Consider the following 27,363-nt stretch of genomic DNA (forward strand, 5'->3'; position numbering starts at 1 on the left):
ATTTATTCATGAGAGAGAGAAAGGAGGGGGCGGGGGGCAGAGACACAGGCAGAGGGAGAAGCAGGCTCCATAAGGGAGCCTGATGCGGGACTCGATCCCAGGTCTCCAGGATCAGGCCCTGGGCTGAACGTGGTGCCAAATCGCTGAGCCCCCAGGCCGCCGAACAAAATGGGTTTTTAAGAGGGGCGCCTGGGTGGCTCAGCTGGTTAAATGTCCAACTCTTGGTTTCCATTCGGGTCATAATCAGGGTTGTGACACTGAGTCCTGTGTCGGGCTCCATGTTCAGCATGAAGTCTGCTTGGGATTCTCTCCCTTTCCCCCTCCTTCCCCTTCTGCCTTTCGACCCAATTCACATCGCTCTCTCTCAAATAAATAAGTAAAATCTTTAAAAAAATAGGCAAAAGATTTGAATAGATATTTCTCTAGAGATATATAAATTACCCACAAGCACATGGAAAGATGCTCTACATCATTAGTTATCAGGAAAATGCAAATGAAATCCACAATGAGGGAAGCCTGGGTAGCTTAGCAGTTTAGTGCCACCTTCAGCCCAGGGTATGATCCTGGAGACCCGGGATCGAGTCCCACATCAGGCTCCCTGCATGGAGCCTGCTGCTTCTCCCTCTGCCTGTGTCTCTGTCTCTGTCTCTCTCTGTCTCTCTGTCTCTCTGTCGCTCTCTCTCTCTCATGAATAAATAAATAAAATCTTTAAAAAAAAAAACACAATGAGCTACCACTTTCTCATCCACTGCAATGGCTATAATTAAAAACAGTAATAACAAGGCCTGGTGAGGATGTGGAGAAACTGGAACCCTCACACACTGTGGCAAAATGTAAAATGACATTGTCACTGTGGAAAACAATTTGCAGTTCCTCAAAAAGGTAAATATGGAGTTACCATATGACACAGCAACTCCTCCACTCAAGAGAAATTAAAACATGTTCACAAAAAAATTTGTACTCAAAATGTTTAGAACCGCATTATTTACAATTGCCAAAAAACAGAAACAACCCAAATGTCCACTGACAGATGAAAAGATAAATAGCTTATGTGTCCATACAGCAAAATATTCTTTTAGTGGTGACAGTTGTGCAATTCTGTGAATTTACTAAAAAGCACTGAAGTGTACACTTCACATGGATGAATTATATGATATGTGAATTATACCCAAATAAAGAATATGGATGCAAAAGCTAACTAAACCACCCACATTTTTTGTATTTCAAGTCCTTATCATTTCTTAGCTAGAAGAATAGGTGTCCCTCAATTTATTGTACTTTGTCTGATTACACTTTGCAGACACCACACTTTTTACAAATAGAATGTTAGTGGCAACTCTGTGTCATGCAAGTCTATTGGTGCCATTTTTCCAAGAACATTTGCTAACTGCCTGTGTGTCACCTTTTGGTGAGTCTCACAATATTTCAAACTTTTTCATTATTATTATGTGATCTGTGATCAGTGATCTTTGATGTTACTATTGTAATTGTTTTGAGGCACCACAAACTCACCCATATAAGACAGCAAACCTAACACACACATGTCGTGTGGGTTCTCACTGCTCCACAAACCAGCCATTTCCCTACTCTCTCCCTCTCCTTGGGTCTCACTAGTCCCTGAGACATAATATTGAAATTAGGCTGCTTAATAACCCTAAATGGCCTCAAAGAGTTCAAGTGAAAGGAAGAGTCCCACATCTCTCACTTTAATTCTAATGTTAGAAATGATTACTCTTAGAGAGGAAGGCATAATAAGATAAGCCAAAAGCTAGGCCACTTACACCAAACAGCCAAGTTGTAAAGGCAAAGGAAAAATTCTTGAAGGAAATTAAAAGTGTTCCTCCAATGAACACACCAATGATAAGAAAGAACAGCAGCTTTACTGCTGATTTGGAGAAAGACAGAAGACCAAATGAGCCACAACATTCCCTTGAACCAAAACTTAGTCTAGAGCAAAGCACTCACTCTCTTCAATCTATGAGGGCTGGGACAGGTACGGAGGCTACAGCAGAAAAGTGTGAAGCTAGCAGAGGTTGTTTCATGAGGTTGAAGGAAAGAAGCCATCTCCATAACATAAATGTACAAGGTGGAGCAGCAAGTTACCCATAAAACCTAGCTAATATAATTAAAGACAGTGGCTATGCTAAACAACAGACGGTCAGTGTAGACAAAATAGCCTTCTATTGGAAGATGTCGTCTAGCGCTTTCACAGCTAGAGAGGAGAAGTCAGTGCCTGGCCTCAAAGCATAAAAAGACAGGTTGACTGACTCTCTTATTAGGGGCCAATGCATCTGGTGACTTTAAGTTGAAGCCAATGCTTACTGACCATTCCAAAAATCCTAGGACCCTTAAGAATTATGCTAAATCTATTCTGCCTCTGCTCTATAAATGGAACAACAAGCCTAGATGACAGCACATCTGTTTATAACACAGTTTACTGAATGTCTGAAGCCACTGTTGAGACCTAGCACTCAGAAAAAAAAATTCTTTCAAAATATTACTGCTCATTGACAGTGCACCTGGTGACCTAAGAGCTCTGATGGAGATGAACAAGATAGATGTTATTTTCATGCCTGCTACCACAACATCCATTCTGCAGCCCATGGGTCAAGGAGCCATTTCAACTTTCAAGTCTTACTATTTAAGAAATGCATCTGTAAGGCAATAGTGCCACATATAGTGATTCCTCCAATGGGTCTGTGTGTGTATGCACATGTGTGTTCTTCCATGTGTGTCCATATTTAACATGTAAAAATGCTCCCCTGCTGTCCCCAAGACATGTTGTACATTTCACCCACAGCCCCCCATCATAGCAGTAACATTCCTGCTGCCAGGGGTGCTCGAGCCAGCCAGGCCCTGCCAGTGGGAAAGGAGGCCAAGCGGTGCCTGCCTATGAAATTTCAACTTTTCCTTTCATACATGTTTATTACACAAGTCTGCTGTCCGTTCCAGTCGGATCTGGGCTCGCTTACCCCGGCGTGCTCTCAAGTCCCCCTTCCAGCTGCCCGGGGCCCTTTGTATAAGGTGTCCTAATACTATTTTGTTTTGTTTTGTTTTTTTAAATAAACAGTGTTTTGTAGATTTCAGATGACTATGCAGAGGCCTAGGGGACCCTCAGCTCTGGGCAGGGCCTGGGGGTCCCAGATTTCACGGCCCAGGCTTGGGGTGGGGCGGGATCCAGAATTGGTTGTAAATACTTTGCATATTGTCTGATTAAACACAAACAGACCTCAAAAAAAAAAAAAAAAACTGGCAAAGTAAACTCAAAACCTTCCAGAAAGAACCCACCATTCTAGATGCCATTAAGAATTCCAGAAAGAACTTGCCATTCTAGATGCCATTAAGAACATTTGTGATGTATAGGAAGAGCTCAAGATATCAACATTAACAGCAGTTTGGAAGAAGTGGATTCCAACCCTCATGGATGACTTGGAGGGGTTCAAAACACCAGTGGAGGAAGTCACTGCAGATGTGGTGGAAATAGCAAGAGAACTAGAAAGTGGAGCATGAAGGTGGGACTGAATTGCTGCCATCTCACGATAAAACTTTATCAGATGAGCAGTTGCTTCTGATGGATGAGCAAAGAAAGTGGTTCCTTGAAACAGAATCTACTCCTGGTGAGAAGCTATGAAGCTTATGGAAATGACAATAAAAAATTTAAAATACTACATAAATTGAGTTGATAAAATAGCAGCAGGGTTTGAGAGGATGGACTCCAATTTTGAAAGAAGTTCTACTGTGAGAGAAATGCCATCAAATAGCATCACATGCTACAGAGCAACCATTTGTGAAAGGAAGAGCCAACTGATGCAGCAAAAATAAAGTATTTTTCGATTAAGATATCCATATTTTTAGGTGTAATGCTATTGTATACTTAATGAACTACAGTATAGTGTAAACATCACTTTTATATGCACCAGAAACCAAAAAATTCATTTGACTCAGTTTATCCTGATACTCACTTAACTGTGGTGGTCTGAAACTGAACCAGCAGTATCTCTGACATATGCCTATATATCCCACATCTTTCCAGTGATCTTTGTGGCACTGAATTATATACTTTAAAAGAGCAAATTATATCTCAAGAAAGTGATTATTTAAAAAAAAAAAAAAAAGACTAAAGATGAACATTGTGACTTTGCTCCACAGGCAAAAAGTGAGCTAAGAAGCTAAATTATAAGCTAAAAGGTCATTTTCTGAGACCCATTCAGAGGACATGGAAGGACCAAGGCTTAGCATCACTGAGGATCCCATCAGACTCCAAAGCTATCCCCTCTAATGACCACTCACCTGGCTCTTCCATGTGAACAATGATCCAGTTGAAGGCCACTTCAGCTCCCATGTTTCCAGTAAAGTACACAGCCTTCCGACATGCTTCTAGAGGGAAACCCATCTCAGCCAGCTGCATCACTGATGACTCATCAATATCTGAGGCTACAGAGCACAACAGAATATTCTGGTGTCAAAAGTCCCTTAAAACATAAACTCTCATTCTCTTTGTCTTAGCTTCTCCTTACCCACTATTCACATGCTATCCAAAGAAAGTGCTATTTTGTTTGATGTGTAAATGGTGGTCAAACTTCGTTTTCTTTCAATTCTTCCAAATATTAAGCTATTTGAGTCTAAATATCTTTGACCTAAACAGGAACCATGGTAATTATCTGGACAATCCAAGCATTGAAAAACAATTCCTTAAGATTGTATGGAGAGGGCAGCCTGGGTGGCTTAGGGGTTTAGCATAGCACCGCCTTCAGCCCAGGGCGCGATCCTGGAGACCCAGGATCAAGTCCCACATCGGGCTCCCTGCATGGAGCCTGCTTCTCCCTCTGCCTGTGTCTCTGCCTCTCTCTCTCATGAGTAAATAAATAAAATCTTTCAAAAAAAAAAAAAAAAAGATCATATGGGGAGATTAGTGTATTTCCAGAACCATTTCAGCCTCACATATCATTCTCAAGACTAATCCTACAGCAACCTCTCCTATCACTGAAATCTGAAGAGAAAAGCATTATCTATACAGGCCTAAAAGCTGAGTCCTTAAATCTTACAGAAGTTATACCAGGCCTTTCAGTATATCAGCAATCGAAGGAAGTAATCAGCTCTAGGAAATGGAGAACCCAAATGTTAAGTATAGGACAGAACATTCTATAATGGTATACACTTAAGATATTAGAAAGGTAGCTTTATAAACCTAATGTAGGCTTTTGTTTTCATCTTTTCATAACGATATATAGATACTGGTAGAGATGTGTGTGTATGTGTGAGTGTATATTGTGTACGTATATGTGTATACATATAAGCACATACATACATATATATGTGTATACATAAACATAAAAACCTATAAGCATGTGTTTATATACATGTACATACGTGTGTGCTTACACACACACACACACACACACACATACATGTGTGCCTACATAATGCTCTCAAATTACCCAATAACTGGAGGGGAACAGGAGCACAAAATATACCCCTTCTGTTTTCCATGTCCTGAGGTCTCTAATCTACTAAAACTTCTGCCAAAGATGGCAGTTAGTAGAACTGAGGAGTAGCAGGAGAACTGAGGATTAGAGATCTATTCTATAAAAATTATATTAAAAATGTATTTATCAGGGTACCTAGATAACTCAGTTAAGCAACTGACTCTTGAATTTCAGCTCAGGTCATGATCTCAGGGTTGTGAGACTGAGTCCCACACTGGGCTCCACACTGGGCATGGAGCCTGCTTAAGATTCTCTCTCTCTCTCTCTCCCTTTGCCCCTCCCTCTCTCCCCTCCTGTCTACGTGCTCTCTCTCTCTAAAAAATAAAAAATAAATATGTTCATAAAAGTTCTCTCTTACAAGGAAGATACACAGAACATCCTTTCGAAATTAAGTTTTAAGAAAGCAATGATTTAGTACAGCAGTGACTGAAAATGTAAATTCCATTTTTGTGAAAAATAAAGTGAGCTTTCTATTGAGAAGGATACATGCCAAGTGTTAACAATGGTTATAGATGACTGATGAAACCCTAAATGAACCTTAATGCTAACCCATAGTTTGTAAATATCTTTTTACTCTTCTAATAAAGAAAATCATTATTCTTTAAAAATCTGAGAAAGTGGGACGCCTAGGTGGCTCAGTGGTTGAGCATCTACCTTTGGTTCAGGTCATGATCCCGGGGTCCTGGGATCAAGTCCCACATCAGGCTCCCCACAGGAAGCCTGCTTCTCCCTCTACCTATGTCTCTACCTCTCTCCGTGTGTCTCTCATGAATAAATAAATAAAATCTTTTTTAAAAAATCTGAGAAAGATAGGATGCAAATGTTATACAATCTCAGATAATTTTATTTTCTCTTGTTGAGTACAGATAGTTGCTGATAAGACAGTAGCTTGGATCTAGGAGGAAATCAATGGCCAAACCATGAACACTGGAAACTGGTTGAATGCTCCCAGTCAGAGATGGACTCCTCTGGCACAGTCAGTTCCAACCACCTATCACCTTCCCTGGGGCAAAAGCTTTGCAGGCCAGCTCTCTACAGGATCGGGGCAGCTAGTAAACCTCTCACATTCCAGAAAATGTCAAGCAGCATGAAAAGCACAGTTGACTCCTAGTCCTGGTTTTGCTCCCAGCTCTTGGGTCTCTGAAGTTTCCTGAGTCTCAGCTTTATACTCTGTAAAAGGTTACCTGCCCTGCCCTTCTTACTGTGATAACCAAATGAGAATCTGATTTTGTATGAATAGTAAAGTTATATACTATTGACAGAATTTATGACATAATAAATGCAATATGACTTCTGGTAACCATTCCAAAGTATTAACAACCATTGTTATTATTATAATTAGATTATTCACAAGGCAATGTTTTTTCCAAGACCTTTCCTGACCCTGGGGGCTTCTTCTAGCAATGAACACATCATAATCAACCAAGGAAAGGAAATGTGGAGGTCTAAAGCCACATGATCAATCATTTGCAATGTAAAACACATGCACTTCTAAATTAACAATAGTTTGTCTCTGGAAGGGTTTTGTAGAAAAAAAGATTCAGAGTATTTAATGTTAAATACTCCCCCTTCCTCCCAATTAATATCTAAATATTCACTATAAATAATGTTCTTTTCAGAAAACCAAGAGTATCAACTCCTACAGGATTAAAGAACTAAAAGTCTATAAAATTAACACACAATCCAATGAAATTACTAACCTTGAGAGTATTAATTAATGCTACCATGTCCTGTCAGTCATGAGTCTTCACTACATATCCAGCAATAAGAATGGAAAAAATGCCTGGCCACTGTGCCATCACTGCATAAAGAGCTCTACTCATGACCAGAGTGGAAAGAAATGGCATCATTAGTCCACCCTCATACATGAGGAGACTAAGGCTCTGAGAAGTAAATTTTTCTAGCTTGCAGTCACAAATGGCAGGGCCAAGTTTCCAATCTAGGGCTGGTTGGCTTTCATGCTGATGATCACTCTCCTGAGCTCCAGAGCCACTTAATGATCATTTCACTGGCTTCCATTTGCTGCTAACTCAACTTGCAGACAAAGAATCATCCCACCCAAGAAAAGCTGCACACATACACATGCAGAGAACAACACCCCTTTACTGATCCCACAGACAAATAAATGTCAGACCAGTGACAATTATAGGACACTGAGAAAAACTTCAAAATATACATACGGTCTATCAGTTGGTTCATCAGACGATCTGGAAATTAATGAGAGGGCAGAAAATAAGACCAAAGCATGGTAAAGAGTTTTAGAGAAAGAAAAAGAGTCCATGCAGGGCAATCCCTAATCCCTTGCCCTTAGAGATCCCACACTGTTGTCAACCCCTCTGAATCCCACCACACACACTGCCCAGCCTACACAACATGAAATCATTACAGCAGGGAGTGAAAATAAACAGGTTTCAGGCATTTCGACCAGATAAAACATTATGCTCTGGTTATCATTTTCATGAAATAAATTTATCTCCCTGTATTTCTAAGAACTCTGTATAATTACAAACCAAAGATTCTGTTAAGAACATCAGAGAAAGCAGGAGCAGTGCTAATAAACTATCCTGTTCTTCTCTGATGCTCATACTGATCTCTGCTGTCTGACACCTTTAATGGACCACCCATACCGCATAACCCAAGTGTCCCACTGATAGGTCCCTTCTTTACTCTCCATACTCTATAATTTAACATTTTACTTAGCATCAGAGAATAACGGAACATAGATGCCTATACCGAATCCTATCTTGCTATTCCTGGATTCACCTTAGCCTTCTTTTGAACCTGAACATGGTAATCAATAATATTCAATGCTCAACTGATTAAAAAAAAAAAAAAAAAACCCTTTGGAAGAGGGGCCCAGAGTGCTCTCTCACTATCAATTCATCTGATTAACTGATTAAAAAGGTGAACAGTAAGTGACTCAGTGAGCAAACAAAGCCAGAATAAACCTGATTTCATTAATAACTGAGCTAAAAATGAAACCAAGATTTTTTGACACTGGCCTTGAATCCACAAAAGTGAAGCAATTATTTTCTGCACATCCTTTTCCCTTAAAAAGTTAAATGTTCTGAACAAAAAATTTAGCCTTCACAGGGCAAACTGCTCCCTTGCTATGAAGCAGTGACAAAGCTGGGGAGGTGAAATGTGGTCAAGATTTTTAAAACCAACACACACTATTGAATTTCCCCTTTTGGTTATCCAGAGGTACTCCCAAGATGGCACAGCTCCTCAAGATTAAGAGCCTAATGAAAACACTCCTCTTTCCTACAGGCCCATTTATCTGCAGAAGGTGAAGGAGGGACAGGGAGGGGAAGCCAGAGGCAACATAATCTAAAACTTTTTGGAGATTTGCTGCCCTCTATTGGCAGTGATTTTTGCAAGTCTGTTTCAACTACTCATGATGGATCTGTGCCTGGTCCCAAGTCTACTGTGAGTTTACAGTTGCAGCCAGGACTCACTACTGTGTGTCTATGGTGGGTTACAACACAGGAAGATGGCCAAGGGACGACAGGGTGGTGGAAGAGAAGAGACTCTTCCATTGTGGGGTGGGGCAGGCAGAAGGGTAAGAGAACATCATCGGGCAGAAGATGGTACCTTTCGAGTCATCAGGAATGACTATAGGGGGGCTGATGTCCGGAAGTTCCTCCTCTCCTGGCTGTAACCCCCTGGCTCGGAGATGATTGATATCAAGTAGGTCTGGCATATCAATAGAAACATCTACAAAGTGAGAGAGATTACATTCACCGGACTCTCCAAAAATACACAATAACCCCCTAAGATCAGCACCTCTAATTCTTATGTGCATGTGTCTAAGCAGAGTTAAGGGATCATTTTCAGTTCCCTGGAGTAGGCCCCTAGACCAGCAGTCTCACTGAGATGTTAGATTTAATGGAGAAGCAGGGGGAAAATACAGAGCCTTTCAAGCTGAATAAGCCAGAGGTAAGCCAAAGGTTGCAAGTTGGGAGCCCAAAGACCAATTGTAGCCCAGACATTTTCTGTCTGATGTTTTTAAAATGTTGGCAACAAATTCCATTTTTTAAATCAGAAGATTTAAAAATCCATATTCCAGACACCTGGGTGGCTCAGTGGTTGAGCATCTACCTTTGGTTCAGGTTGTGATCCCAGGGTCCTGGGACCAAGTCTTGCATCAGGCTCTCCACCGGGAGCCTGCTTCTCCCTCTGCCTATGTCTCTGACTCTGTGTGTCTCTCATGAACAAATAAATAAATTTTTTTAAAATCCATATTCCCAGCTTGTTTTGAAATACAAATATTCTCATATGGTAACAACTGCCCTGGGGCTGATCTTCAGCTTCCACTCTAGACAATACATGCCCTCCAAGATTGTAGGGCACAGACCCCAATGCTCCGATTACCCCCATGACCCTGAACATCATATTTCCAATTCTGATTCTTCTAGTAAAGAAATGTTTTTCTAAGCCATGTCTTTATCCAAAGCCAATATAGATCATGATAGCTAGGCTTCACATTTCTTATATCCAATGTACTCCCTTCATTTACATTATCTCCCTGTCTGTATCAGGCAGCTGAGTTTTCAGCCCCTAGATTACACCTTTTTTCGGATCATGATGAGCACTATGATCATTCTAACCAAGGTAATAAAGAATGAAGTTTTAAAGAAATAAATTGAATCTCAAGTGTGTTAGTCTTGGGAAAACTTTTTTTAACTTCTCAGGTCAGCTATTATTGTACTGACTTATTCAAATACAAAATTTATCAGTCTAGAGGCTGTTGAGGTTTAGTATTATATTCAGATATGATAATAATGAAAAATGGGTCCAAATGTTAGTGTGAGATAGGTCTCTCAGGCTAGCAAATAGAACTTGAAAACACTATCCCCAAAACCAGTTATGATGTTAGGTACATAAATCCTATCTTAAAACAACAACCCAAAGAAAAAGCTCAGTTAAAAAAAAAAATTCAATCTCAAAGGATAGCAAAAAACAAACATGTCTTACCAACAAAATCAATACAACTGTTACTCAACAGAAAAATTCAGGTTCATTAAAGCCAGCTTTGAGTCTCCTTTAAATTCAGCAAGTCTATGAAATCTGAATTTTTTTATCCTTTATGGAAATTCCAAGGACAGAAATATAAGAAAGCTGTTTCCAAAGCAGTTGAAAGCCTTTAAAAGAAAGCAGTTTTCTCTCTCAGGTACTTCTCAGTTCCACAGAGGAAAGGTTGAGTGATGAGCATCTTGCCCAAAAATCATTCCACCAGGAAAATCACACATCTGCCTCACAATTGGTCACGGCCCTGCATCACATCACGGGGCAAACAAGTGCCCGGTCCACTGAGGGCTGGAGTTTCCTGGGAAACCAGTCCTGCCGATTTCACATTCTTTTTACCTACCCTCTCCAGATGAGCTGATGAGTGCTCAATTAACTAGTGTGAGCCCCGGGTTGTTGTTTTATAAGTGCTCAGACACATAAAATCTTTAAAAGACTGGCAAGCAGTCTGAGGAACTTGCTCAAGAAACAACAAAGGGTAAAACTGTACATCCTTCTGTGGCATGGAAGACAGCCTAATGACACCTTGTTGGATTCTGATGATGGAGAACTCTAATCTCTAAAAATGGTCAAGGGCCTTTAAAATTAGCAAGAAAAAAAAAAGCCCAATTAAGCCAAAATCAAATCTCTTTTTTGACAATGTAATGCCACTGACTGTACTCATTTTATTAATAAAATTTGTATGATTTAAGTGACTGTCATCAGCCACACCTGCCTACTTCAGAGGCCAAGGAGAGATAATAAAAAGAGCATGTATCTGCAATTACCTGCACCCCCAAGTGTGGGCTCTGGACCAGTAGTACCAGCAGCATCAGTATCACCAGAGAGCTTGTTAGAAATAAAGAATCCCAGGCCCCATCCCAGACCTGCTGAATTAGCACCTTCATTCTGCCAAGATTCCAGGGAATTTGTATGCATGTTACAGTTTGGAAAGCACTGTTGGTTTGATAACGTGGGGATCTCATTTTCACTATTAGAATCTAGTCATTCCAGAATGCATTAGTAGAGGGGCAGGCAGCATGTGGTGATTTTTATTGCCAGTGCTTATCATGTACTCTGACTCAAAAGAGAAAGGTGGGGATGATGGGAAAAGAAGAAAACGGAACTATTTCTGACAGTCAACCACCTGGGCCCTTTCACATGCCATTTTTTCCCCAATGGCCAATTTGATGTTTTAAGCAAAAGCATGCAAAAGATACATACCAAATTTCTTGGGAACCCAGTCAAGACCAAAAGTGAACTTCTTTATCTGCACTACCAAGTATTCAGGGAATGAGGCAAAGCGGGACGTTCTGGGAAACACAAGGGGATTAAATCAATGAAACAAGGCAATATGAGTCTCGAATACAGCTCATGAAGCATCAGAAGCTTTGTCTGAGGCATACCTGGCAGTTCCAGAGACTGCACTAAAGATAAGGAACACACAAACAGACACAAGCCGACACATGCGTACCTGCTCCCAGTCATTCGTCCTGGCCTTTCCACAAGGAGAAAATGTTTAACAGAGGAGCCTAGTGTCTCTTGAGAATGAGAATTTGGAACATGCTGCAAAATCACACTTTCACTCTGGTCTCGCATTTTGTATTTCTGAAAAGTACTTTTCAACCACAGGCACTTGTTTTTTCTAAAACCCTTGCAAGAATTTAAAACAGTTGACCCTTGGACAAAGCAGAGGTTAGGGATACTGACCCTCCCCCCACCCCAGGCAGTCGAAAATCCACATGTAACTTTCGACTCCCCAAGAACTTAACTACTCATAGTCCACCTCTTATCATAAATCCTTCCAATAATATAGTCAATTAACATATTTTTAGCTCATATGTATTATATACTGTGTTCTTACAATAAAATAAGCTAGCAGAAATACAGCATTGTACTGTAAAAAGCCCAATGGACTCACACAGTTCAAACCTGTGTTGTTCAAGGATCAACTGTGTGTGTGTCTATGTGTATACATATACATATTATATTTGCAGGAGTGTGCAAGCATGTGTGTGCTCTGTGGTTTATACATGTGGTTTTGAAAGCTCCCCAAGTAATCCTGATATACCCCTAAGCTCCCCTCCCACCGAGAATCACTATATTATAGTACAAAGTTGGCATGAGGGGAGTCTGTTAGAACTTTGATTGAGGTTGACTTTCGGAAATGCCAAAGCCTCATTAAAATATTACTATATCAAAATCCACGGATCTACCATTTACTTCAACGTGGATGGAACTGGAGGGTATTATCCTGACTGAAATGAGTAAATCGGAGAAGGGCAATAATCACATGGTTTCACTCATATGGGGAATATAAGAAATAATGAAAGGGATTATAAGGGAAAGGACAGGAACTGAGTGGGAAAAATTAGAGACGGAGACAAACCATGAGAGACACCTAACTCTGGGAAACAAACAAAGGATTGTGGAAGAGGAGGTGGGCGAAGGGATAGGGTGACTAAGTGACGGGCACTTGAGGAGGGCACGTGATGGGATGAGCACTGGGTGTTATATGTTGGCAAATTGAATTTAAATAAAATATTTTTAAAATAATTTAAAATAATTAATATAAAATATTTTAAAATAATAATAAATAAAATCCATGGCTATATGGATTATTATATATATATCATTTAAGATTCAAATTTATCTAAATCTGAACCTTAAATTTTTAAATTAATACATACGGTCAATATCTTGAGTTTCCCTTCAAACTTTCAGGAATTGCCTGGATTTGGTACCTAGTACACCAAATTCACGCCCCAGTTCCAGCTGATCCTGTCCACATTTACCATCTTGTTTATGACAACCATTTGTATGTGAATGTCAATGTGGATAGAGCAGGTACATACATGTAAGAAAGAAAATAAGCTGTATACAGATACTGTATGTATCTTTTAAAATAAAAGGTTCTAGAATCCCGTCCCCACAACCTTGATTTTTCAAATCTAAGTCATTGCCTTCTACTTGAAATGTATCAGCCCAGAATTCAGAAAGCAAAGCAAATACAAGTGCACTGCTGCCCCCTCGTGTAGAAGAGAAACCATAGTACAGGGACAGAGCACTATCCCAAAAAGGGGTCAAAAGATGTGGATTTGGGTCTAGGATGTGCTCCTTAATTCACTCCAAATGTGGACGAATCACTGAGCCTCCCTGAGGCTCCATTTTCACATCTACAAAACAGATTTATTAAAAATATCTACCTGCCAGGTCATGAAATGATGTGAAACCATTTGGCACACTAGAATATACACCATGTATATGGAGGGAATTAGCATGATTATTTTGTCATAAAAGAGCTAGAATCACCAGGTGCTAGACGCTGACTTGGACTGTTGCTGACATGTTTTTTGCCCCAGGCAAGTCACTTAATCTCTCTCTATCTCAAATTCTCCATCACAAGGATGATAGAACGGTATAGGCAATAATGTGAGTTCTTTCAAAAATAGGAGCTTAACCATCCTAAAGAATTTATTTATTATTATCCTAGTTCATTCTCCAGAAATTATAAAATTATCTCTAATTAGGTTTTCCTTCTGAGAATCAGTAGTAAACATCATTCCTACTTAAATATAGCCAAGTCCCAATTTCACCAAAACCCAACAAACTCCTAGTATTTTCAACTAATTTAAAAATGTCATCTCTCTGACCTCTTCCTCTTAACACATCAACTTAAAAGCTGGAAAATATATAACAGATCAGCCAAAAGTCATCAGTAAATCAGTGATTTCCAAAATGTGGTTCAGAAGCCCCAAGACTCTCACTCACAGTTGGTCTGTGGTCAGTATCTATGTGAGTAAATCAGTTGGTGATACCATTGATAAGAGGCAATGCAGGGAACTGGAGGCTAGGGTAGGGTCAGGGAAGAGTGGATAATCAACACATCCCTTTGTTATGGGTAACTACCAACATAAGAGTACCAGAAATCGGATTAGATGACACCCACATTATATTTGCCCTAGCTGGTAAACATGCTTTATTCATGTTTGTAGCTGCTTTGGGTCTCAAATTGAGTCGCACAAGTAGTAACTGCTCAATATATATTTGTTCAAAATAATGTCAGAATTAATAATTTGCAATCATTAATTGCAAGTTTGGGACATCAAGTTTAGTGAAATCCCACAAAGTTGTAAATTATACAGCACTTACTCTTTCATTCCTAGAAATTAAATTTTTTCTTGGAGGAATGCCTGGGTGGCTCAGTGGTTGAGTGTTTGCCTTTGGCTCCGGTCATGATCCCAGAGTCCTAGGATCGAGTCCCACTTCGGGCTCCCCGTGGAGAGCCTGCTTCTCCCTCTGCCTGTGTCTCTGCCACTCTTTCTGTGTCTCTCATGAATATATAAAATCTTTTTTTTTTTAAGATTTATTTATTTATTTATTCATGAAAGACAGGGAAGGAGAGAGAGGCAGAGACACAAGTCTCTCCCAGGTCTCCAGGATCACACCCCAGGCTGAAGGCGGCGCTAAACTGCTGAGCCACTGGGGCTCCCCAGAATATATAAAATCTTTAAAAAAAATTTTTTTCTTGTAAAGTTATGTATTTAATAAAGACAATTAGAATGTAAGTCATTCAAAAATCAGGGAGACACACAGCAAATTTACCTCCAAAAACTGCTATGATAGCTAAATGAGTCAGGACACAAAGTGCTTAGAAGAGTGCCTGACAACACTATTGTGTTGTCTATTGACAGCCTATCATCATTATTTAAACCATATCAATTGTTCACTAATTACAATTGAGGCAAAAACACTACAAAAGCCTTAATAAGGAAAAAATGTAAGCTGTCCCTCTTCGTGTAATTAAGATTGCCTACTGTATTGAAAATCTGGCAACTAAAAAAATATAGTTCTATCCTTTCCCTTAAATATGTTGAAAATATGATAATCAACCACACGTCAAACTGTACAACCCAAGGCCAAAAAAAGGAAAGGAAAGATAAAAACAATGGTTGTGACAATTTCAGCATACACTTTGCTCGAGTCACTATACAAAGCACTTTGCATAGTTTAGCTCTCCTTACTCTTCATTCCCACCCTGTGAAGAAAGTACTACAATCATCCCAGTTTACAAATAAGGAAACAGTAGGGTCACTTGGCCAAGGTCACATATCAGTAAGTCCTACACTGGGGATTCAAACACTGCCTGTCTACCTAAAGCTTGTGCTCTGGAACCCCACACTGTGCTCTCCTCTTCATAAATGAAGGATTAGAGAAAGCAGAAACCCCTCCCCCACACAGTTATGTTAGCACTGCCTACAACTAAATATTAATAGCATTTGAAGAGAAAACAATGTAAGCAAGCATCATTCCTCCATTACAGATGGAAGAAAGACATTGAGTGGTGACTCTGCCCTTGGGTAGAATATAAACTGGGGAGTGGAAACAGGAGAAGAATCCAGATCTCCTGACCAGTCATCCTCGAGTGAGAGTCTCCATTTCTGGAAAGCTAATGCCTCCCAACTCCATTTTAATCATGAGCCCTTTCCAAGTGATGAGAAGGCTCCTTCCTGCAGACCCAGAGTCCCACCTTGCACTTGTAAGACATAAGGCTACTTTTCTGAAAAGGAGAAAAGGATGGCCAAGCAGATAGGTAAATGAAAAATACTCCGCAGCTTACACCTGATGCTGAGGACTTTCTAGGAGGCCCAGGTCTCCTAATCACTTCTATGTTCCAAGCAGAATTAGAATTAAAGTACAAAGAGAAAAGGATCAATGTTTGAAAACTCTTCCACCAATTAGCAATAATTAAAGTAGAAAAAAAAAATCATGTTGCATACCTTAAATGGACACAATATTGTTTTTCTCAATATATATCAGCATATATCAATATCTCAATGATGTCAATTCTATCTCAAAAAAGCTGAGGGGGGGATAATTAAAGAAATGGAGTCTACCACTAAGATAGTGCATTGATGTCTAACTACCCAATGAGGTCTTCCAGGTTGCAGTGAAGTGAATTTCACACAGTGAACGCACCAATTCACCAACACTTCTTTGAAAGGACACATACACACACACACACACCACAGACCCTATAACTGGGCAATCCTAGGATGGAAACTTACTCCACAATGGATAATTGATAACTGAATGGACTATTACTACTCTCATTCGGATATGAACAACATTTTTAAAAATTATTTTAGGAAAATATGGCTTTTCTTAAGCTTTTAAAATAAATTCTTTGTGTTTCCCATTTTTAACATATGAAGTAAATCATCTGAAACAAAGAGGAATCCCAAGCAATGGGTGCTGCAGAGAATAAGCAATTTAAGTTTGACTGCTACCTGAGGTGATAAAAAACATCTAGCAGTAACTCTTCAGTCTTCACGCCCCTTTACATCAATTAGAACTCAATTTAGCTAGGACAGAAGGCCAAAGAATATTGAAAAGGAGTAAAATTCTCAAAGCCAAACTTGCAGACCTCCCTTCATTTTATGGCACTATGAGTACTCTTTTTCCAATTGTATGATGTGCATTGGCAAGGACTCAACTGTATAAAATCAATTAAGGTGTCAAGTGGAGAAAAAAAATTTTTATGTACCTGACAATGAGGTGCACAGTGTGGAAACATCTTTCAAGTCCTGAGCAACTCATCCAAACAAGCTCAGGAGCCCTATGTCCACTTTGAGATGCTCTGAGAGCCCTGGTCACCATATGTTCAAAGCCAAATCTTTAATAATGGAATTAAAATCTATCATAGTCAGAGTTTAAATATTGACGACTGTCATAAGTATTTCTGTAATTTCTTCATTAATATCATTCTTTCCATGTAATGGTGGGAGTGGAAGGTTTTGAGGAGTTCTTGGCTACACTCCCTTGGCCAAAAAAAAAAAAAAAAAAAAAAAGCAGATTCCTAATACAGGATAAATCCCAACCTTGCAGGAATCCCTGGGTGGCTCAGCAGTTTAGCACCTGCCTTTGGTCCAGGGCATGATCCTGGAGTCCCGGGATCAAGTCCCACATCAGGCTCCCTGCATGGAGCCTGCTTCTCCCTCTGCCTGTCTCTCTCTCTCTCTCTCTCTGTCTCTCATGAATAAATAAATAAATAAATCATTTTTTTAAAAATCCCAACCTTGCGTGAAGAAAAAAAAAGACATTCCCTCCCTGGCTCACAATATAGATTCTAAGCCTATTTTATTGGACAGGCCTCACAAGTAAGCTCTCTGACCATGAGGGTCACATGAATCATAATCCAATCTCATTACACATGAGCAAGCGTGCGCAGACTCATACAATACCCTGCCACCTCCCCCCTCCTCATCCCCACTTCTCAAGGGCCCCTCCTCACGCCACTACCACCACATAAGCACAAACACACAAGTGCACACACATGCACACTTACTTCACACCCGCAGATTTTGCTTGTAGGGCACTACTCCAGAAGTCATCTACATTTTCTGGTTCAGAAAAGGCCTGAAGGCAGGCACTAAATGGTATCTTGGCACGAACCAACTCAGGAAGGGGTCTTCTGTTTGCTTCTGCTTCCCTTCTCGTCAATTCATAGGCAATCAGTTCATCTGAGTAAAAGAGCAAATGAATAACCTTGTACTCACTCTAGCTTCTTGAAGTGAAAAATACCCCCTTTGGCAATCTTCCTAAAGGTATCTGGGCCAGGGCAGGATTGCTTATTTGTTGCCCTTCATGGATCCAGAAAAGCCTACTGAAGGGCTGTTCTTGAGCCATTTTTAAAGTGGCACTGACAGGCTGCATAAGCCATTCATATTTTTTTGCCTGTTCCCCTTTGAGACTGATGGGAGGGATCTGTGAACTCCAGCCCAGATCAGAGGTCCTGACCTCACATGTGATATAAGTGATGCAGAAACCTGGTCCTTCATTTGTCCAGAGGTCAAGGCTGGGATTACCCAAATGCCACCTTCCAATCACAAAGTCTTCACATCACAGAATCTCACACTGAATGGAGACCCAAGGGTCATCTCATTCTGATTAGAGATCATGGAGAGTGTGGACCAAGGAGCTAAACTATAGGGACCACAGTCCTCCACTGCACTCAGCACATGATTCTAACCAGCACTGCCCTGACGAAGAGGTGACCCACAAGGTCAGGTAGCAGAGCTACCAGCCTAGAAGGCCTTTCTACACTATTCCTACTCAAACAATTAAATACCAAGGGAAAAAGAAAACAGCACATCATCAACTTCCCAGGAGTCAGTAGATCTGCTCTTGGAAATTGCCTATAAGTCAAAATTTTACATAGTTTTGAATGGGTCTTTCTGGGAATTCCTTTTGTTTACCCCCCAAAAAAATCACTCCTGATTATCAGTTTTTAGGCACCCTTATGCCCTTCTGTGTCTTCTTAAGCACATCTGAAAATGGGTTTAAAATTCATTGTCCAGGGCAGCCCGATTGGCTCAGCAGTTTAGCACCACCTTCAGCCCAGGGCGTGGTCCTGGAGACCCAAGATCAAGCCCCACGTCGGGCTCCCTGCATGGAGCCTGCTTTTCCCTCTGCCTGTGTCTCTGCCTCTGTCTCTCTCTCTCTCTCTCTGTCTCTCATGAATAAATAAATAAAATCTTTTTTAAAAAAATTCATTGTCCAGTCCACAATCAATTTATGATGTACTTAGATCTAGAATACCAGCATTAGGTGTTCCCAGCAATCAATTTCCAGAGACTAAATTATAAATATTTCTGAAAAAGAATAGTTGTCACTCACAAATTATAAACAGTGAGTTAAAGAGGATCACAGAACTGAGTGGAACCTCCTCAAGGCTGGGAAGAGAGAACAATTAAGCCTAATTCTAAACTGGAAACAAACTACAGACCCCTACCCTCATTTCTACCTTATAAAATGGGTAAGAATTTAGAAACTGATCAAAAGCTGCATGAGCTTATAGAAAATGGAAATCATTTCATCCTAAAAATGTCATAATCATTGCTTTTCAATTAGCACAGCAAACTGACTCTCCCCCACAAAAAAAGAAGAAAGAAGGCCACCCAGTGAATTACTGACTTTTACAGAAATGACCAGTTCACAGGACACAAGAAATAGAGCAAACATTTTGCCTTTTTCTGCTTCAATCCTAAGAAATACCATTTGCCCATTCTCCCAAATGGACTAAAGGAGTCTTTCCCTGAGACCCCAGCCTTACCGCAGCTCCTCTACCTTCTTCCTGTTTCCAAAGTCTGAAGACCCTTCTAAGGGGCCTTGCCCTACAAGAGCCCTGCCCCACTGCATCTCCCACAGGAGGCCTCTTCAATTCTCAGATTACTTCAAGCAAGCTCTCCTAGATCGTCTTACCTCGAAAAATGCAATTCTGATCATTTCCCCCAAAATTTATGGCATAAATCGTTGAGCGCTAACGTTAAAGAATTTTCCACATCTATAATTACAAATAATATTCCCCCAAACTAAGCTGACTCCAAATCAACCAGTTGGTCAAATTTATAGGCACTAAAATAGGTTCTATCCATAATCCCTCCAACAAAAACCCATGATGCCTCTGACTCTTCTCACATGGGGGCTGAGGAAAAGAGACGTGCCAACCAGACACCATCTGGGCTGGGTCTCCTCCTGACTTAGCAGTGACTAAACCACATTATCTCTGATTGTAGGGTTTGCACGGATGAGGAAGCACACGGCCAATTTCCCACTCTGGGACCATTACCCTTGTTGGTTGCTGCCTCCATGGCCACAGGTAACTGCATCAGGTAATCCACTCTCTCCGTGTAGCGGACTTTTCGAGTCTGACAGCACTGGATACGTTCTTCCACCAAAAACCGAAAAACATCACTTGGGTTTTCAGAGCCAATGCGGTTCCTCTGAAGGTTAGATTATATAAGGTTAGTAAAAAGTATGAATATTAAGCCGTGAATAAAAACCGGCACAGAAGAGAATATAAATCTGGTGTAAGGATCGGGCATTACTAAACCTTCCCTGTGGGCATGGCGGTTCACCAGAGTCCTTTAATAACCAAACACTGCCATATATCCCAAAATGGGGGGACTGGTTAAACTATAGTTCATCATGTGAATGAACATTACACAGCTAATAACAGTCATCAAAGAGGAACTGACCAAAAAACAAAAAAAAAAGAGGAACTGACCTAGATGGAATCAGAAGAAAGGGGGTGGGAGAACCATCCTAAAGGACTGCCCTGGAAAAATGAAGGCGCATATGCTATGGTCATGTAAATGCATTAGTGTAAATTATATACAAATTTTAAAAAGAAATCATGCTACATTCAAATATGTAATGATGTGGCAAAATGTTTACAACAGGATAAGTGGAAAACAATGCTTGGGACACCTGGGTGGCTCAGCGGTTTAGCGCCGCCTTCAGCCCAGGGCCTGATCCTGGAGACCCAGGATCGAGTCCTGCATCAGACTCCCTGCATGGAGCCTGCTTCTACCTCTGCCTGTGTCTCTCTGCCTCTCTTTGTTGTCTCTCATGAACAAATAAAATCTTTAAAAAAAGAAAAGAAAAGAAAACAATGCTTATAAAACAGCATGAAGAGAATAAATGCTCCCAAAAAGTGACTGGTGGGTCAGACACCAAAATGTCAGCACTGGTTGTCTGTAGGGGCTGAGTGATTCTCATTTTTTCCTTTGTGCCTTTTTATATTTTCCACAAAAGAACAGAAAAAAAAAAAGTAGTTGTTTTTGTAAGGGGGTAGGGGGGAGAGCCTTTCATCGTGAATTCTCAGTACTTTTAAAAACCACACACTGGACACCTGGGTGGCTCAGCAGTTTAGTGCCTGCCTTTAAAGCTCAGGGTGTGATCCTGGAGACCCGGATCGAATCCCACGTCGGGCTCCCTGCATGGAGCCTGCTTCTCCCTCTGCCTGTGTCTCTGCCTCTCTCTCTCTCTCTGTGTGTGTGTGTGTGTGTGTGTGTGTGTCTCATTAATAAATAAATCATATCTTTGAAAAAAATAAATAAAATAAAAATAAAAACCACACAATGTGATTTGACTCTGCTGTGAGCAAAGTGTGACCATCTCTGCGTGGTGGCACAAGGACACCAGATACCACAGTGGACTCTTAAGGAGCTCTGTCACAGAGATCAAAAAAAAAAAAATTTGAATGAAATAACGGACAAACATTCCTTTAAGTACAAATTAAAAGGAGAACAGGGAGCTCCAGAAGCACCAGAAAACGGGGCATGAGGAGCAATTACGGCCAAACAGGCTGAGTGGAGAAAGCCCCAGTCGGCTGCTGCGCAAGCCGGGAGCCGGGAGCCGGGAGCATGAGCGACTCCGGAGAGGGGCTGGGGCGGGCATCCCGGCCCTGCCAAGGGGGCTGCGCGCCCTCCCTCCGACCCTTCGAGCAGTTCCGAACACTGGCGGACTCACCTCTACTAGATTCACCAGGTGCAAGAAAAATTCCTGGGCGTCCTGCTGTCTATTAGAGGAGAATTCGGGGTGGCTCTTGCTTACAAAGGCCTTGAACATGCGTGGAGAGATCCCATTTTGCTGAGGCTGAAATATAAAAAATAAAACCAACTCACAGCCCTTTCGTACACACCAAGGGCATGAGGCGGCCAGCAGAGGAGGGGCTACCGGAAGGCCCGGTTCTCAGAGGAGACAGCTGAAGCTGAACAATAAGAGCCAACACTCACTGAATGTGGCTACACAGGCACCCCACTAATGAGACGTGACAAACACCCTCACTTTCCAAGGAAAGGCATTCCTGGGGCCCATCCTCACAGGAGTGGCTCCATGGTGGCCAAACCGGTCGGTCAGAGCCCAGGTCGAGCAGGCTGGTGAGGTGAGAGAGGGAGTCCTTGGAGAGAAGTCAACGGCGAGGAGAGCCCTGTTGCACCCCCCTTCCCTCCCCATGAGAGATGGGGAGGGGCGGGGGGGCGAAGGCACACCTCATTTGGTTGTGCTTTGCTTCACTGTGGTTTGACCATGTGGTGTTTTTTCACCAACTGAAGTTTTGCGGCAGGCCTGCATCAAGCAAGTCTTTTGGTGCCATTTTCCCAATAGCACTTGTTCATTTTGTGTCTATGTGTCAAATTTTGGACATTCTTGAAATATTTCGAACTTCTTCATTATTATTGTATTTGTTATGGTGATCCGTGGTCAGTAATTACAACTCCATGAAAGCTCAGGTGATGGTTAGCATTTTTTAGCAAAAAGGTGTTTTTAATTAAGGTACGTACACTGTTTTTTTAGACATGATGCTATTACACACTTAATAGACCACAGTATACATCAGCAGCCACACATTTTGCAGAGTACATGAACTACTTTTACTTGCACTGGGAAACCAAAAAAATTCACCTGGCTCACTTGATTGCAACAGTCCCCTTACTGCGGTGGTCTAGAACCAAACCCACGTTTTCTCCAAGGTATGCCTGTACTTGCAAGAACAGGAAATGACACTGCACGCCCCAGTAACTGCTGCAGAGGTGCTCAGGCGTGTGTGTCTGCCCTGGGCTGTTTCTGGATTAGAACACAGGTTGTTACCAGGAGCCTGCCCACCCCTCACCTGGAGACGCTGGAGGAGACTGGCAGCAGCTGCCAGGATGACAGAGTGGGAAGAGCGGGTGGCAGGGACAACTCTGGAGGGCAAGGATATGTGAACTTCCCCGGGGACTGGAAGACCAGGTCAGGAAGAAGCCAGGCTCCCTTCAGAAAGGACAGTGCATAAGACGATCGAAGGTCGGCTGGCGGAAAAGACCTGAGGCAGGAGCCGAGGTAGGGGTTACAGATCAGCTGGACAGAGCATCAGGGAGAGATCCTAGTGAAGGTCCCTAAGGGGACAAGCAGGGAAGAGGGACATCTCTAAAGAACTGCTAATGTGCCCCTACATAAAGGCTAGTCATGGCAGCCAGGAGGGAGCCAAACACACTAGTTCAGTGAAAGGCTCTGCCTCTTGTCCAATGTCTCCATCCCACGGTCCTTGATTGACTCGGTGAGGCCAGAACCAGAGGGAGCAAGAGCAAAAACCTACCAGAGGATGCTGATGCTAACCCTTGTGTACCACTGGTTTCTGAGATTCTCGAGCCTGCTAGAACAGAGAAGCTTTAAACTGTCTTTGAGGGATCCCTGGGTGGCGCAGTGGTTTAGCGCCTGCCTTTGGCCCAGGGCGTGATCCTGGAGACCCGGGATCGAATCCCAACGTCGGGCTCCCAGTGCATGGAGCCTGCTTCTCCATCTGCCTGTGTCTCTGCCTCTCTCTCTCTCTCTCTGTGACTATCATAAATTAAAAAAAAAAAAAAAAATTAAACTGTTTTTGATGTGAAGTGGACTTTTTTCTCTTTTTTTTTATAAATTTATTTTTTATTGGTGTTCAATTTGCCAACATATAGAATAACACCCAGTGCTCCCGTCAAGTGCCGAAGTGGACTTTTTCAATGCTGGTAATCTGTTGGAAATCTAGGCGATCTGCCTGAGATGCTCTGAAGAAGCAGAATGGGATGTGTCCATGTTGCCACTGAGGACAGAGATGGGCTCAAGGTAAAGCTGATTCCTGAGTCCCCTCCAAGTTCACTCATCTAATAATGGCACTACCTGTCACTTCATTTAAGACTCAACCATAACCCTGCAGAGGTACTGCTGTTATCCTCGCTTTTAGCCAAGGGAACTGAGACGGGCAAAGACGCACCAGACAGGTCTTTCAACTCAGGGTGGTCTTCCAGCCAGGTGATCCTGCAGCTAATACAAGAGCAGAACCAGAATGAACTCCAGATTCTGAATCCAATTCCAGGCTCTCTGACACAAAGACAGAAGCGGCAGCTGTCGCACATAGTAGGTCTCAGTGAGACAAACCTCACCTTGCCAATCAAGTAGAACAAAGCAGTTCACATACTCTGCAAAATGTATGGCTGCTACCCACCCACCTCTTCTCAAAACCTCCACCTGCGGGCAGCCTGGGTGGTTCAGTGTTTTTGTGCTGCCTTCAGCCCAGGGTGTGATCCTGAAGCCCTGAGATCGAGTCCCACATCAGGCTCCCTGCATGGAGCCTGCTTCTCCCTCTGCCTGTGTCTCTGCCTCTCTGTGTGTGTGTCTCTCAAGAATAAATAAATAAAATCTTAAAAAAAAAAAAAAAAACTAAAAAACCTCCACTTGCTTTGCAGGTGGAGGCCACAATTCCCCTCTGGAGTCCAGAGAACATGCTCCCTGGGCCACCACTGGGCACACGGCACAAAGTGCCTCCCACTTCCTTCAACTTTCGATCTGCTCTGACCTGTCTCCTCTGCAGGACTTGGCAGGTGAAGGCCACGTCTCACACTTTGAGATCTCCTGGACACCCAGGCCAATGCCGAGGGTCTAAAGACCACAGGAGATATGCATGATCACATAGATCCAAAACCCTCATCCATCTCCCTGCAGCCCAGGAGGCTCTACATCGGAAATCTCCCCAACACATATGTTTTAAGCCATGTTTATTATAAAACTCAGGTGAATTTTCCTGTCTTGCTGAATATATATCTGGCTTTGTCATCCAGTATTGACTAATCACCAACATCACCCAGAGCACTCCTGGGGATTCCACCCTCCAAGAGCTGATATACCACGGGCAAATGGCAGACAACACACGTATCTATCTCTAACAAATGCTGAGGGACCCTGCACCAGACCTAGAACAGCTAGCAGCTTTTAGAGGACAATTCCCCAAAGTGGCAGCATTTGGGCATCTGAGGACTTGGAAACCAAATGTAAATGATCAGCTTGCACACACGCATGGCTTCCGATGTGCTTCCAGTGCTATAAAGACTGACGTATATCCAATAATTACTTTCCTACCTGTACAGACACCTCCTGAAAACAATGTAACAACTGTAACTCTCTTTACTCACCCTGCTGATGCCTATCTGCACTGTATCAGCCAACACAAACACTGAAAAATAATGCCTTATCTTTGCATAACAGCTAACATTTATTCATCCACTTAACAGAAATTTACTGATGTCAGTCGCTGTTCTAGGAACTCAGGTGAATCCTTACTAGGTGCCAGGTGTAGTTCTGAGTACCTTATACATGTATTCTGCTTAACTCACTTAACCTGATGATGATAACGATGATAATAATGATTTTCTCTACCTGATGGATAAGGAAACTGAGGCAAATCAGCTGTGTGATCCAGGGCCACAGCTACAAAAGTCAGTCATCTGCTGTCCCTGTCTTGCTGTCCGTGTCTGTCCCTCTCTCTATCCCATGTCTTATAACTGTTTTCACATACTAATTTTCATCTCTGATGGCCCTGAGTCCATCTTCCCAGTTGCTGAAAAAGGAAGACAGTAGTACCTCTTGGACTCTAAATAAGCCCACTTCAAAGCCACGCGCCTCTGGAGCCGACACTACAGGTCACTCCAGCAACTATTCCTCCACCCGTTGCAGTGCAGAGGCACTGCTTAGAATAAATCTTTTCACATTGTGCACTCCGTCCCTGCTGCTGATGGCATTTCTTCCTGCAAGCAGGGCTTCAACTTGACGTGGCTGCCAGTCCACATCAAAGCAGCTGCCTTGGGAAGTTCAACAAGTCAGTAAATTCAGAAAAGCTAGCTGCTGATCTTTGCCACTGTGTGATCATATAACTGGGAGAAGTCTCCCTAAGGACTGTGGTGAAAACCCCAGAACCTCAGCCCTGCACCCAGACTGTGGTCCAGGCTCCTTCGCTATCCACCCCCATACTTCTTTCCTTTCTCGATCCATTTCATTTCCTTGTTTTCTCTCAACTGACCTTTCTTAATGCTTTGTTCAATCCTCTGCAACTATAGCTTGAGGATTGTTGATCACTGGAAAGTTATTTGAAAAGGCTTCCTAAACAGAGAGATGCTAGCTCTCCCTCTCCACGTCACACTACAGACCAGCTCCTGAATTTCACAGCTGGGTGTGAGCATTTTAGTTCAAACGAGACCACTCCACCATTAATGCCTTGATCATCAGCTGGGCTGGCTGCCTGCACCCCTGCCCTAAGCCAGAGGGCAAGTCCCCCTAATTCCCACACTTGCCTAACAGTATGTTCCCTTCATAAAGTCTTCCAGATCTAACTTCCAGCTTATTAGAAACACAAGCTGAACAAAGCAATAACCTGTAAAGCAATCCTGGGGCAAATGATTCAGCTCCTTCCACAAATCAATACCTTGCAGAAAGAAAAGTCAAAGTCATCTTTGACACCGCAGGGGAAAACTCAGACATGGGCTGGGCATTAGGTGATACTGAAGAACAGTTATTAATTTCGTTGATGTGCTTCTAACACTTTAAACAACTTTTAACATGATTTTTATGTTGAGAAAAAAAAGAAGGTATTCTAGTCACAGATGTATACTAACATTTACAGGAGGAGGATGCTTGGACTTTGTGTTAACATACTGCAGGGAAGAGAAGGGACAGGCAGAGAAGAGGATGGGAATGGGAAGGAAAAGTTGGGCTTAGGGAGGATTACTGAAACCAGACTGGCAATTGCTGAAGCTACGCAATGCTACTTGCGTGCATACTTGCAAGTTTAAAAAAAATATTTTTTTTATAAAGACCAGGCTCTGCATAAGGCAGTTACTTAAAAGAAACCAAAGGCCAAAATAAGAACCAAAGAACTAAGTCAAAGAAACCACGTTTCCTAGTTGGCAATGGGTCGGTGACGTCATCCCAATGTCCCCTATGGGTTTGTCACCACAGGACATGAGAGGGAGTAACCAGACTTGACCAAGAGTTGGACCTGCCTTCAGGAAGCACGCACTCTCACTGTGAGCTGGCTCTCACACTCCTGAAGCAATGGCTAGTCGCGACAACTAACTTTATTAAGAGGGAGCCCTGGGACTCTCCAAAATAGCAACCACCTAAGGAACCTGTCATATTTATAGGATACTGTACTTACTTTCTCCATCAGCAACTGCAAAACAGATCAGCTAAAATTAGCAAGAGGACTACGGTGTTCAGAATCTTTCCCAAATGCTTA

At 42.0% G+C, this 27,363-nt stretch overlaps 1 protein-coding gene across 1 annotated transcript in view; it reads right to left on the reverse strand.

The window, feature by feature from the left end:
- The window catches only part of USP13 (ubiquitin specific peptidase 13), a 118,289-nt gene that overhangs the window by 23,595 nt on the left and 67,331 nt on the right, over positions 1–27,363 (reverse strand). Inside the window, exons 11-17 of the mRNA XM_026007208.2 lie at positions 21,810–21,935; positions 20,125–20,278; positions 17,842–18,016; positions 11,718–11,806; positions 9,081–9,203; positions 7,667–7,693; positions 4,291–4,434 (exon numbers count right to left, since the gene is read on the reverse strand). Coding sequence (XP_025862993.1) covers positions 4,291–4,434; positions 7,667–7,693; positions 9,081–9,203; positions 11,718–11,806; positions 17,842–18,016; positions 20,125–20,278; positions 21,810–21,935 — 838 coding nt within the window. The remainder of the gene's footprint in view (positions 1–4,290; positions 4,435–7,666; positions 7,694–9,080; positions 9,204–11,717; positions 11,807–17,841; positions 18,017–20,124; positions 20,279–21,809; positions 21,936–27,363) is intronic.

Source organism: Vulpes vulpes, chromosome 3 (assembly GCF_048418805.1).
Source record: "Vulpes vulpes isolate BD-2025 chromosome 3, VulVul3, whole genome shotgun sequence".
Lineage (NCBI taxonomy): Eukaryota > Metazoa > Chordata > Mammalia > Carnivora > Canidae > Vulpes > Vulpes vulpes.